At 39.4% G+C, this 14419-nt stretch overlaps 2 protein-coding genes across 8 annotated transcripts in view; one reads left to right on the top strand and one right to left on the bottom strand.

The window, feature by feature from the left end:
• LOC106073420 (uncharacterized) overlaps positions 1–5811 on the top strand; it is a 94740-nt gene extending 88929 nt beyond the window's left edge. For all 7 annotated transcript variants that reach the window (XM_013233961.2, XM_056031855.1, XM_056031852.1 and 4 more), the window contains 2 exons: positions 552–681; positions 1999–5811. In XM_013233961.2, coding sequence (XP_013089415.2) covers positions 552–681; positions 1999–4208 — 2340 coding nt within the window. In that variant the 3' untranslated portion in view covers positions 4209–5811. The remainder of the gene's footprint in view (positions 1–551; positions 682–1998) is intronic.
• A 1085-nt stretch (positions 5812–6896) lies between these two features.
• LOC106073422 (ubiquitin carboxyl-terminal hydrolase 47-like) overlaps positions 6897–14419 on the bottom strand; it is a 46338-nt gene continuing 38815 nt past the window's right edge. Inside the window, exon 34 of the mRNA XM_013233963.2 lies at positions 6897–14345. Coding sequence (XP_013089417.2) covers positions 14234–14345 — 112 coding nt within the window. The 3' untranslated portion in view covers positions 6897–14233. The remainder of the gene's footprint in view (positions 14346–14419) is intronic.

The following is a 14419-nucleotide window of genomic DNA, read 5'->3' on the forward strand; positions in this document are numbered from 1 at the left end:
GAAGAGGGGGATTTAACTGCAAACCCCCTGGTCAGGGGTTTTTTAAACCAAAATCCCCTTGGATGTGCTGGGACAAGTGATGGTTTAGTATTAAAATCTCACCTAAAATAAACAAAATCAAGCAAAAAATCAGTCACTAAATTCCGACACCCCCCCCCTGCGGGGAGGGATTTCATTTCGGGGGGGGGGGGGGGGGTTGAACCCAACCCCCCCTTCCCTTCTTGGCTAAGCCCATGATGTAGAATATGTATATACGGTAGAAATTATGTAGAATAATTGCACTGTACAATGACAATAAACTTTTCTGTATTATCATCAACAAAATAATCACAGCTTGAGTTTTGTGGTAGGCCTAATTGTATTCTACAACCCTAATACAGTGATTACAATGTACACAATTAATCATTATACTCATTGGCACTATTGTGTACCTGTTTCTAAAGATGCAGAGTTGCCATAATTATTTACAAATTATGAATGTGATGGGTTTTTAGCTTTTGTTTGGAATGTTTGATCAATACACCAAAATGATTCCTTGACTCGCATCTCAGCTCCAACAAATTGTACGTCCTCTATTTGACTCCTACAAAAGTCGTGTGACTAGCACTTCACTGGGAGACTTCCTGCTATCTGTAAACCAGTGGGCAGACAGCTCTCTGGATGTCAACAACATACGCCATTGTAAGTAGCTTTTTTTTATTACTCCCCCCCCCCCCATGGTCTTTCTCATTATTAACACTTAGATCTACAACTGACTGTCATTCTATTGATTGATTCCCTTATACTTACCAGTCCCTCCTTAAATTAAAACAAGTTTTTCACGTGAGACCAGGTACTTATTTTTCATTCATTCAGAGACTCTTTCAGTCGTAGAATGACTTATGGTTCATTTCGATGAGCATTTTATTTTCACGGGACTGTAGAGCCCTGTTCGGGATAGAAGACTTAAAACTAAAGTAGCAATTATAGGCTACATAAAACACTGAACCATAATCTTCAAATAGAAAAACAAAATCTAATAAAATACTCAGAAAGACACAAAGATAAAGGCACATTCCCCATTCCATATGCTAGGACAAATTTGTACAAATGGGTTGCCTGAGTTAGCCAGGAAAACCAGTGACTTAACAGAATTTAGGTCATTGGTTAATATACATGACTAAAAACATTACGCGTAGGACGTAACCATCTTCCTTTTTTTGAAGTAACGTCTGTATTATATAAGATAAGAGACATTCACTTCCACACACAACGCAGGCGAAAGTGGTACTTACGTTGGTGTTAGAGGAACCTAACAGTTCTATTTTTTTTTTGTCTCGCTTTTCTTCTAGAGTTGAGGTCAATATGTTTTCACTGTCCAGGGTAGTCTTAGTCACTTTCTCCACATTGCGAGCTCTAGGGCTACGTCTTCCTAGTAGTCAACTTTAATGGTCACTTTTATTAGGTTCCGTTGGAATACAACTACATATAGGATGTGGGGGCGGCCAGTTTTTTTTTTGTCTTGTTCTCGTGGCAAATATTTTACTCTCTTAGATTATTTTAATTCCCCTCCCTCCATCTTTTTGTTGACCCGTTACACAAAAAATATATCACGAATTTTTAAAAAGTCAATTAATGTGAAGACAGAAATGTAATTAGGCCCCAGGTGTTACTAAATGTAGCAGGATTTACGCTTAAAGACTCGATACATAAATTTCGGGGGGCAAATGTCTAGCTCACTAAATACATAGTTAGAACAAAATAAAGGAAAACTATGGGTTAACAGTATTTCGATTCACGCGATACGCCTCTTCATTCGTTGAGACAAACACCTAAGTCCCCATCTTTCGCACATGTCAGAATGGACTGGATCTCTCACGAAATGCGTTTTCCGAGCGTCTTACCGTCGTTTTGTGATACGCTTTTTATGTGACCAAAGCTTATAGATAAAGAAAAAGCACGCACTGTTTGAAAAGATGTATGACTATATAATTAAGCCTTATTTGTTTGTCTTTTCAGTGGTGGTGTCTTCATTACAAAACTTTACTAGGAAAACTCAGCTGGACTCCCCTGTGGACATTGAATCAGAAAGGTTCGCAACATTGTCCGGTGTAGCTCATGTTCCAATGCAGTTCAGCGAGGGTGCGACTCAGAACTTGGCATTTTCCAACAGTGTGTCTCATTCATCAGCCTCTCCCCACACCAGGAGTCCTCACACTTTGCCATCTTTCAGCCCACAACCCCCTTGCGCGCAATCGTACAGCCCGCACAATCCGTCGACCCACTCATTCAGCCCACATTCACCCAGCGCAAATGGCTATAGTCCTTATGCCCACACTTACAGTCCCGAAAATCCTTCCATTCAAGTCTGCGACTCTGGTCTATCATCAAGTGCTGGAATTATTGATGCGTCCAGCGATATCACGTGTTTTGATGGCGATCACCGCGATTTGGCTAGCCTCAGTCCTCGGATAGGGCTTCAACACAGTGGTGAACTGATGCCTTTTCCAGAGAGCGAGACGCAGAGCCACCTGTGCCATAACATCAATAACAACAGCATCTTCGCTGATTTGAACCTCAGCAGCGAACAGAGTTCGAGCGTCAACTATATCAGGTCAAACGACAACAACTTTGACGTTTGGCAACAGCAAGAGCAGCAACAATATCAGAACTACTCTACCTACCTAGAAGGCGACCAACATCCACACCAATTTGAAAACGACGAAAACGACCCAACGTTTTATGAGATGAACAAAATGCAAATTCCGTGGAGCTCTTCCCACTTCCTAACTAGCGATCTGGAGCAAGCCCAGGCTCTGCAGACAACAGAGTATAATATGTTCGAGCGTGACAACAAATATGATTCTCCTGTCTCTCAGGAGGCTTCCCCTTCAGTAGCTCAGCTCGATTCAGCTCAGATGTTCTCTCAAAGAGTTCGACACATCGCTGAGAGTCAAAGGCACAAGAGTGCGTCGCTGTCTTCGACAGAGAGTGATGTTGGGGTCCTTGGTATGACTTCTTTTTCGAGACAAGCCGCTGAAGTCTTGCAAGACCAAGAACGATATTGCCCATTGACCCCTTCTACTGATGGATGTAGCTCGCCAGTTGAATCGTCACATCTTGATAGCCCTTTCGTCAAGTTCGACAGATTTTCGCACGAACTGCCTCTACAAGATGTCTCACGAGAAATCCGTCCCCATGGCAAATTTTCGTTTGGTGATCATATTTTCAGAACTGGCTTGAGTAACGATCACTTGCCTGCACCATTACCAAGCTACAATGACACGTTTGGTCCGAGAGAAAACGAGTATTGCAAACAAAAGGGCTCCTCGGTAGATGGGCCTTGCATAAAGGCGGACACTGCTCCAATCAAAAAATTAAAACATTTAGAGACATCGTCTTTATTAGCCGAGCTTCTGGGACCACCTAAATTCTTTAAATCAAACACTGCCAGGGATGCACAAAAAGAAATCAGAAGCGGGTTTGATAGTACCGGTTCTTCGCCTACTCAGCAATGGCCGGCAACAGATTGTTTGAGTGAGGTTAACGGTAGGACTTTACTTAGACTACCTCCAACTGACAATGAAATGAAGCGAAGACCACCTCTCGTCATCAACAGAAACACCCAGTCAAACAATGCTGTGCATTTCACAAATTCTACACCAGACGTGTCGGACAGGTTCGACAACGTCAGATCTGTAACAAATCGAAACAGTATAAATATTCTAGACAGCCTCAGCAAGCTAAGAGGGACACCAGAAGAACTCAGCTTCGAGGTGGCTCATCAAATACTGCTTCAAAGTTACGGCATGACCTCCGATTCCTGCGGCAAGTCCCACGAAGGACATAAATCCTGCGAGACTTTCTCAAGGCAAAGATCATCTTTCTTCGATCCTTGTTCACCAGCCCCAGAAGCTGTCCCTGTGAGCCATAGCTCTCACCCCTCAGACTTTGCGTGTCCTATCAGCACGACAAATACAATTACCAGCAGCCGTGCCAACTCAGAGAAGAGAACTGTCAGCAGAAAAATCTCTTTCGAAGACAGCTACGCGTACGACAATAACTTGGACAGGCTGGAGGACAGTAAAAAATACTGCCAGTGGTCGTGCTTGGACACGCCCTTTGAGAACACAAAAGTGGACGGCTTGCAGGCTCTCTATTGCTCACCAGAGAGCGCGAGTATGAGGAATGAAGGACATGAGTTGAAACCCGTCGTCAACCATGTTTAGCTTAATTCTCCTCGTTACATGCTTTGAACTCTAATGTTTCATCTTCTGTATCTGACTTTCTGTTGTCTTTAGCTTTTGACATTTTGTGTTGTTGGAAATTAATAAATGATGTATTAATATTATTAGTAGATGTTTTTACAGTCTTATTGATGTAGCTTGGGTGGAAGTAGGAATGTATTTATTCTTGTTCTGATTCCAATGTTCCTGCTTTAATCATCAACTACAAGTATAGGTACCCGGCGTAAAAACGTTTGGCATGCTTCTTTTTTATCAATGTTAAATGTTTTCGATAGATCGACTAATTTGGCTACTGCTAGATCTTTTTTTCTAAACGTAACATTATTTTCATCCAAATTAAAGTTGACATATTTTTGGAGTCTCACTTCTAAGCATGCGCTATAGGCCGGGTCATTTTATAGCACTCACAAAATGACTGTCATTGTAAAAATGTTTTCATTCAGATCAGATGCTAACATGTGCTCTCCTTGATCTAAACCATGACAAAATGTGACCGCATACCTTCAGATGTTCCTAAGGTGATAGAGATATTAATATTGTCTTCCATGTATGTGCGTTCATGGCATTTCCGTGGGCTTTGTGCTGACAACGAGCTACACACAATTTTTTTTAAATGATTTATATCCTGATAAAAATGGCTTTCATTGTTGTTTTAAGTCGATCTTTTGTAACTGTGTATAGAACGTGTTGCCTTTGTCATTTAGACATGCATGTAGGTGTATATGTGTGTCAGTGTAGGAATGCATGTGTCTGTGCTTGTATATTTGATTCGTTTGTCAGTGTGTATAAAGTGTATTACTATCAGAAGACCAAAAAAAGTATCCTTTTTGTTTTTCTGGTATACAGATCTACATATATATGAGTGACCATTTTATCGTCAAATAGTAAAATGGCTGAAGGAAATGGTTACGTCTCTGAACCAGTCCAATGGCGCAGTTTAAAGCTATATCCCACTTTTTGATACGAAAGACTATTTTTTAACCAAATAGTTTTTCTACTTGTTGCTTTATGCCACTAATATATAAAATATAAACTGTTCCCATTACAGCAACACACTGATGTGCACATCACACAATGACGTCATCAAACTAGCTGGTGATCTTCACAAAAAAAAGTCTTTAGTTTTTATCCTTGTAAATCTGTTGCTGTGCAATGATCCCAAATTTATTAGCAAACTTCATTGTAATCTGTTAAGGCCTCGAATGAATCATATGAACATACCTTCAATTGGAATTATATTTAGGTATTAGGCCTACTCCGAGTTTTAAAGTTTGAAGCATAAAGACTTTTTTTTTTAAGTATGTATATAAAAATGTAAAAGTTATTGGCATGTTAATCTGTGTTATTTATTTATATGTATTATAAGAGTTTGTCTTTTGTGTGTAAATAATGACTTGCTTGTTCTGGAAACATTTTGTTCATGTGTTCATTCCTGATATAGTTCACTAAATGTTCATATTCTATTTCATCAAATGTGCAATGTGTCCTCATGATGTCAGGCTCTTACAGTATTTATCATGTTCAGGTCATGTGTCATATTTTTTTTTAAAAAATGTCATCTAATAAAAACTGAAGTATTACAATTTGTCAAACTCTATTTTGACTCTTTCCTCGTTACGTTTTGTACATCAGTGTGGGCCAGTGGTGGGCATAAATATGGATCAGGAGGTTGCTTTGAATTGTTAAACACCGCTGGCGCTGTCTGGCTTTAAACGGTCTTGGCATTTGGTAAAAAATGTTTGTTTGTCAAAAAGTAAAAAGTTTTACGTTTCGGATGTTCCTTTAGAGTTGAAGATAACCTACTTCATAGTCCAACCCTCTGGCAGGACGACGGAGTATGGTACGACCAGACTTGTTTGGTAAAGTAAAGTACATACGAGTGCCTGCTTGTTATAGTCATGCCACGTTTTCAATTGAGGTCAATTGTTTATAGATATATATAGTCTGCGGCATTTTACGTCTCGAGAGACGATCTTTTCCCTTTCCAACTTCTTGTGTGACTAAACAGGCCAATCTTTGATACACAGCTGCGATCGCAGGTTGGGCATATATAATCACCAGGAGCCGTTGCATTTTCACCCTTCTTTCTGCTTCTGTTGTGTATGGCATCTGCAATCCGGGACCCTTCCTTTATGCTCTCTCTCCATGTGGATCTATCCAGTGCCACCTCTTCCCAGCTGCTAGTGTCGATTTTGAAGGGCTTCATGTCGCGTTTGCATACATCCGTATAACGTACACAATAATATTTCTTCAAATTACTTTTTTGTTTTTTTAAAGTGAAAACAAATGGAAGGTTTTGAACAATTCTTGAGTGCTTCCTTCACTTGTACAAAAGTTCCTGAGACCTAAGAGACTTGTGACTAGTTGGTTTCAAGGGCTAGAACCTCTCATTGCCGGAAACAACGAACTAGTTGGCCAAGGGCTTCAACGGCTTTAAGAAACATTCTTAGTGTAGTTAAAGGCAAATGCATTCAATACAAATGTCAAGGATTTCTTATAACCTTCGACAATGAATACTTCTATATATATATAAAGAAAGAGAGGGGAGGAGGGAGATACAAAGATAGAGAGATAGATTAGAGAGATAGAGAGATCTATAGAATTATGCTCACGTGACGTGCTTCAAAAAAACAAACGCCTAACAAACGATTCAATCACAACAAAGTTCAGTCAAAGTTTTAGCATTCTTTAATGTTTTTGATGTCATTATAATCATCGCAGTTGGCAAGGGAAAAAAATAACACGACATGGGAAATAAAGCCAACTATCACACACACGCATATATAAAGCTCGTGTGAACAGCTCCAAGAACTCACAGCAGCTCTACACACACACCTAGGACAGTACAATTTCAACATCCACAACGCATTCAGTCTGCCATCATTTCTGTGCCACCGAATCCTAAGGACACCACCAGTACAGTCAACACTTGGATTGCTCGCTATTCCGATGCACTCAGAAATCCAATGTTCACCAAAGAACAAAATAGTATAATGTGTTGGTATGAACTTTGTAGGACGCGCTCAGCAAACAATATCATCAAAGATGACTAAGATAAAAGCACTGCTGAATCAGTGTTACCAAGTGCTAAGAGTGTAACACGAACAAGACACTACATGGCTGACTGAACAACACACTACACGGCTGACTGATCAAGACATTGCTCGACTAGTCAGTTCTCAAATGTCTGCTCGTCTTGAGAATAGACAGCACTTTCCACTTTATCCTTGTATGTCAAGTTTATAGTGTCAATTATTACCAATGTATGAGTTATGAATACAATGAAGTGTCTCGGTACTTTCATGGTCAGTGAATACAATGCAGTGTCTCGGCACTTTCATGGTCAGTGAATACAATGCAGTGTCTCGGTACTTTCATGGTCAGTGAATACAACGCATACGCTAATTTTCATAAGTGGCGTCAACTTTAAAGAATAAATTCAGTTTCAAAATTTAAACCTGCAGATAATATCTGCTCGGAAGTGGTGGTTAAGTGTAAGGGAAGTGGTGGTTAAGTGTAAGAGCGCTTTGCCGAAAAATGGGGTTGAGTCGTTATGTTTTTTATTCCTTAAGCTCTGAGTTCAAAATGTAATTGACATGAGTTTGTCTGTTGGCCATATAGTGAACCAAGTAACATCGAGGTCTCAATGGGAACTAGAGTACTAGTAAAAAAAAGAAAAATAATCTATAAAATTCTTTAAAAAAAAATTAAAAATAAACAGCTTATCTAAGGGGAATAACTCTCATTACTGCTATATATCTCAATAATGTATAAGTTGTTTCCCTTTTTCGATATCAGCCAACTAATTAATTGGCTAATTAGTATTTTAAAAAACTGATTCATGTTTTGTTATGTACAAAAAATAATTGTTTAAGAAGCTTAAGAATGTTAAGGTTGTCTGAATGGTACAAGGTTACAGCTCAAGCATGCCAGTGAAAGACAAAGGTGGAACTAACTTGTGTACAAAGAAAAACAAAACAATGCAAAGTAAATACAAACGGCACTTCTAAGTTTGTAGTTTGTTTTCAGCATCAAGACACAACTTCAAGAGGCAATCATTCTCAAACTGTTGTCTTTTTTTTTTTTGGTGGGTTAAAACAAACCATAGAATAAAATAGTGAACAACTCCCTGTAATAGTTTTGGTTGGATGCTTGTTTTTGTTGGTTGTAGCCTGGACTGGGTGAGATGAGAATGACAGGCTAAGGTCAATAAGTTGTATACTGTCTCAGTGCTGAGATTAGGTTTTCAGAGATAGTCATATCAATTCTACAAATCCTGACATCTAATTCAATAATAATAAGACTTGTCTTTGAGTCCAAAGATTAATGAGGAATGCAGTTCCATATCAGTCATTAAAAAGCTTGATAGAAATATAGCCTGAATTATTTATTCTGTTCAATTCCACTTGTCTATTTGATCAACATTTTACTAAGCTTTACATAAGTTTACATAGTTCACATGACAAGAGCAATGGTCTTCACCTGCACCACAAACTTATTCTGACTGACATTGACAAGTTGCATTGACTACACAAAAAAAAGAACCCACTTCAGTGGTTCCCTAACAAAATGTCTTGATAAGCATCAAACATTTCTCCATTTAGCATTCAGTATGTTCTGGATGGTATAACTATGAAACAAAAACAGCTTCATCTCAATATGAATTTCAAAAGTTTGTCTCTACACAAAACAGCCATCTTTAACCAACAGGATTCAATGTAAGAAAAGTAAACCTATCCACTACAAACTGTTCATAGAATGTATTTTACTACATTTAAAATGTAGCTCAATAATGTAACAAAATTCAGCTTAGATGAAAAAATAATTATAAGTATTTTTAAATATCAATTTACAATGAAGAGCTAACTGGTGAGATTTTCATTAAAAATGTGTGTGTGTATCCACATAGAACTCCGCCGTATGCCGGTCCCAAGCCCGGGTGAGAAAGGAGGAGGGTTTGGCGTGGGGCTAGCGACCCCACCCTGTAAAACCACTATTGCTACAGAAACGGCAAACTCGACACATAATGAAAACTATGCATGCGGCGAGGGCGGCCAAACCCTGATGACGGTGTTGGATCAAAGCCAACTGGAAGTCCAATACCCGATACATGGCAAGCCTTTCAACGCAAGGAAACCGACTCTTATAGGCACGTGGAATGTAAGAACCCTGAATCAATGCGGTAAACTGGCCCAACTTTTAAGAGAGTTTGACTCTTATCGGCTGGACATCCTTGGGATCTGCGAGATGCGGTGGACGTCAAGTGGAAAAATTATCAATGATGGCAAGACAATAATATATTCAGGACATGACAAGGAGCACATTGGTGGTGTAGGAATCATCATGTCTAAAATAGCAGCTTCAGCGCTAATTGCTTGGAAGCCGATCAGTGACCGCATCATTACAGCTCGACTCCAAACAAAGCAAATTAAAGTCACTACCATCCAAGCTTATGCCCCTACAGAGGATGCAGAAGATACCATCAAAGATCAGTTCTATAATCAACTACAAACCACTCTTGATGAAACACCTACTCACGACCTAATTCTACTGATGGGAGATTTTAACGCCAAAATCAATCCCAACCGAACTGGCTTTGAATATGTAATGGGACCATATGGCTCTGCAGAAAACATCAGTGATAATGGCGAGCGTTTGATTTCTCTCTGCGCATCCAACAGCCTTTCAATTGGAAACACATATTTTAAGCACAAACAAATACACAAAAAAACATGGCGATCACCAAATGGGGAAACCTTCAACGAGATAGATTACATTTGCATCTCCAAACGATGGAGGTCATCTCTGTTAGACGTGCGGACCCGCAGAGGAGCTGATATCGGCTCAGACCACTACCTTGTCAGTGGCAAATGTAAGCTCCGATTGAAACGCCAACCAAAACGAGCCACACGACCCCGCCCATTTAATGTAGAGAAGCTTAAAGACGGCAATACTGCAGCACAGTTCCAATTGAAACTAACGAACCGCTTTGAGGCTCTTGCAGATATATTGACCCTTGAAGAAGAGTGGGCCAACTTCAAAGATACCACTATTGGGTGCGCAGAAGAAGTTATCGGAAGGAGGCGAGGTTCATACAAGGAACGGTGGATACAAGACAGAACATGGAAATTGATAGATGAGAGGAAAGAGGCCAAACGTAGACGAGATCAGAAAAATGAAACACAGGATCGCAGCCTAGCGGAAGAAGCCTATAGGGAAGCAGATCTGAAAGTAAAGAGAAGCTGTCGGCAAGATAAACGGGACTGGATTGAGCAGAAGGGACAAGAGGCACAAGCAGCTGCAAGCAGAAATGACACAAAAACCCTCCATCGTATTGTCCGAGATCTCACTGGAGCAAAGAGTGGACATGGGGCACCAATAAAAGACAAGCAAGGCAAAACTTTGTTAACGAAAGAAGAACAGGATGCAAGATGGGTAGAGCACTTTAAAGAGACCCTTAACCAACTGTCGCCAGACATAACTTACATATTCAAGGACCCCTCTCCAGACAATGATCTCAAGGTCAAGACAGACCCAATAACTGCTGAGGAGGTTACCATGGCCATTGCAGTGCTAAAGAATAACAAAGCACCAGGACTAGACATGATATCAGCAGAAATGCTAAAATATGGGGGACAGTGCATTGTTAACAGAATGACTGATCTCTTAAATCTCTGTTGGCGAACTTCAAAAGTCCCAGAGGACTGGCAAAAGGGAGTGATTGTAAAGCTTCCAAAAAAGGGCAACTTGGCAGACTGTAACAACTGGAGGGGCATTACTCTCCTCTCTGTCCCAGGCAAAGTTTTCAGCACTGTTTTGTTGAGACGGCTTCAACAGTCTGTAGATGAAAGGCTCAGAGAAGAACAAGCAGGTTTCCGAAGAGGCAGATCATGTACAGAGCAGATTTTCGTTTTACGAAATATCATAGAACAAAGTTTTGAGTACCAACAACGGCTAACGATCAGTTTCGTGGACTTCAAAAAAGCGTTTGATAGTGTCCACCGAGAATCACTATGGAAAATAGTTAGAGAATACGGTATACCAGAAAAATTCGTCCAGATCCTACGACACCTTTACAGTCAGTCTAGTTGCTGCATTAAAACAGAAGAGGGAACAACAGAGTTTTTTACAATCGAGACAGGTTTATCTTATCAGGTGCATCTTATCTCCCTTCCTTTTCCTCCTAGCCATCGACTACATAATGAGGAGAGCAATGAACCAGACTGCCTTTGGTATTCCATGGCATGAACAACTCCGATTGACGGACTTGGACTTTGCTGATGATGTTGCACTACTCGGGGCTACAAATAAATGCATTCAAGAAATGACGGAGAGCCTAGACAGAGAGGCACCCAAAATTGGCCTCCGCATAAACTTGGATAAGACTAAAATTATGCGAGTGGGATATAAGGCAAAGGGTGTCCCCGTCAGACTTGGCGAGTCAAAGCTTGAAGAGCTGGACAAGTTCACGTACCTTGGCAGCATCATAACAAATGATGGAGATGCTTACCATGATGTAGCATGCCGAATAGGAAAGGCAGGGAGCATTTTCCAAAGGCTGCAGCCTATTTGGACTAGCCAAGCCATTGGACTCGAGACAAAAATACACCTTCTCAACACAATCGTCATTCCAACTGCTACATATGCATGTGAGACGTGGAAGTCATCTGTCAAAATTGAGAAAAGACTAAATGTGGCTCAACAGAGATGGCTGAGACGGATTTTGGGAGTCAGTTACACAGACCGGATCTCAAACAAGGAAATCCTTTGCCGAACTGGGAGTCGAACACTTAGTGAGGTTGTGACTGAGCGTCGCATGAGGTTTGCGGGACATGTTCTACGTCAAAATGAATTACGCACACCAAGAGTTGCGATAACATGGAAGCCAAAACGAGGAAAGCGCAAACAGGGACGTCCTCGTATTACCTGGCGACACACCTTCATGGAGGACCTCAGAACAGTGGACACCAGATGGGAAGAGGCTTCAGACATTGCCAGTGACAGATCATTATGGAGACAGCTTGCCGCCCAATGCGCCGAACGGCGCGGGAGGACCTAAGTCTAAGTCTAAGTAAGTATCCACATAGAATAGTAAAGAAAAAAAAAAAAGTATTTTTATTACTTAGATCAATTCAGTACTGACTTCATGTTGGAAATAGAAAAGAGCACTCATACTAGTTCTTAATTCAGAAGGAGAAAAAATGTTAGTGAAATGTTTGACAAGTTTTGGATGTTCCTTCAGAGCTGACAATAATCTACTTCCTATCCAAACCTCTTACAGGACAACAAGGATATGGCGGTGGGCAGGGTATGAACCTAACAGCAGTCCAGCGCACAAACAGCACAACCAAGCAGAAATAAAGAAAGAAAAATATATTTCATTGTATCCATGAAACCAGCTCAATTCCTTTTCTAAAGTTGTCATTCCCATTGGATGTATAAAAGCATCAGAACAAAAAAAGTAACCTCCAAAACTGAAGAGTTTGTTGAAAACTCCCTCTCTCCAAACTGTGCTGGCCATGCTGCTTAAATAGGGCATTTGTAGTAGTACAAGAGAAATGTACTAGTCATGGGGAGGGCTGTGGCAAAGAGATTATGCATTCAGCTTTCAATCTGAACATCCTGTTAGATACACGGAAACTAAAGAATTTTCTGCCCTGATTCGTAAGCTTGGACTGAAGTGAGTTCAATAAGCTTCAGATGACCTAATTGGGGAAATTGAAGTGTGGAACTAAAGCAGTCCTATTGGCCAGTGAAAATGATGAACTTTCCATTCCTTTAAGTTGTACTGAAATACTTTTATTTTAAAACAGTTCATTTCAACATTCACAAATCTTACACCTACAACAGAAACAAACAAAAAACAGACTATACATACACAAAACATTTCATGGCAGCCTCAGTCTCCTGTAACTAGTCACCAATCATTTCAGGCATCTTACACAATCAACATTCTCTCTCTCTCTATATATATATATATATATATAGGATTACAGCTACATTAATATTTCATCCAGCAGTTACACTGGCAGCAATACAAACTTATTCATTAATTTAAAAAAAAAGAATGGCATACACAAAACTTTTTTTTTTTTAAAAGATTTCTCGGTGTACCTCTACTGAATTATATGCTAAAAAAAAACTTTCAATTCCAGAAGTAAAATCCAAATGTAAATCTTTGTTTATGGAAATGTTTCAGATGTTTATTTAAAACAAGAGATAGATATTCAGCACTCTTCCTTTTTTTTAAATCTTCTAAAAATCAGTTACTCAGAATGATAACGGAAGTGGCAAAATCTGTTTCAGATATTTATATATATATATATATAAAAACATGAGAAATTCCAATCTTTCAAATTATCTACATTCTGCTAATATACACTTACAAAAATAATTCACACTTACAGTTCTGATCTACATATGCAATACACAATTCCATCCCATGATGTGATGGATGTTTGTGTTCATAAAGACTATATGAGTGTATAAGCTGTGAGGAGAGATTATAGCCCAACAAATCTCACACAGCATATAATAAAGTTACGTTGTTAAATAGGTTTTCACACCGTTGTAGGTTGACTGCCTAGAGTGGAGCAAACAAAACTGCCAGTTAACAATATTCAAGAACACTAGATCAACCAGTGCAACTTGTGTGTGCACAACAAGTATGGTTTAACCAGTGCATCTTTTGTGTGCACAACAAGTTTATTTTTAAAACAATCTCACATCATCATCATCATATTTGTCAGACATCAATAAAAAACAAAGATCAGGAAAATTATAGGGGTCTGGGGCATTATTAAAATCCAGTCTTCATTATGACAAGTTTCTATGATTTTTTGTTTAAATCATCTTTTCAAACAGCAAAGGTCAAAGTTCAACAAATAAAATCTGTTTCACTTGAATGTCAAAGTTAAAAAACAAAAAAACAAAAAAAAAAACAAGTACTAGATGCCTGCATTGAGACAAAGTGTATATATAAATAAATATATATCACTACTAAATGTCTAGTCCAATTCAAGAGTGTTTCGGCTAGGATGACTGTCTTCATCTGTGTAGATTTTCAGGGCTCGTTCTTTACGAGGGGAACAGGATAATCTGTGATTTTGTCGAGAGGATCTGCTCAAATAGAAAGTAATTTAAAAAAATGTAATCAAAAAACAATAACTCCCTCAATGAATATTTTAAAAATC

The sequence above is a fragment of the Biomphalaria glabrata genome, chromosome 6 (assembly GCF_947242115.1).
Source record: "Biomphalaria glabrata chromosome 6, xgBioGlab47.1, whole genome shotgun sequence".
Lineage (NCBI taxonomy): Eukaryota > Metazoa > Mollusca > Gastropoda > Planorbidae > Biomphalaria > Biomphalaria glabrata.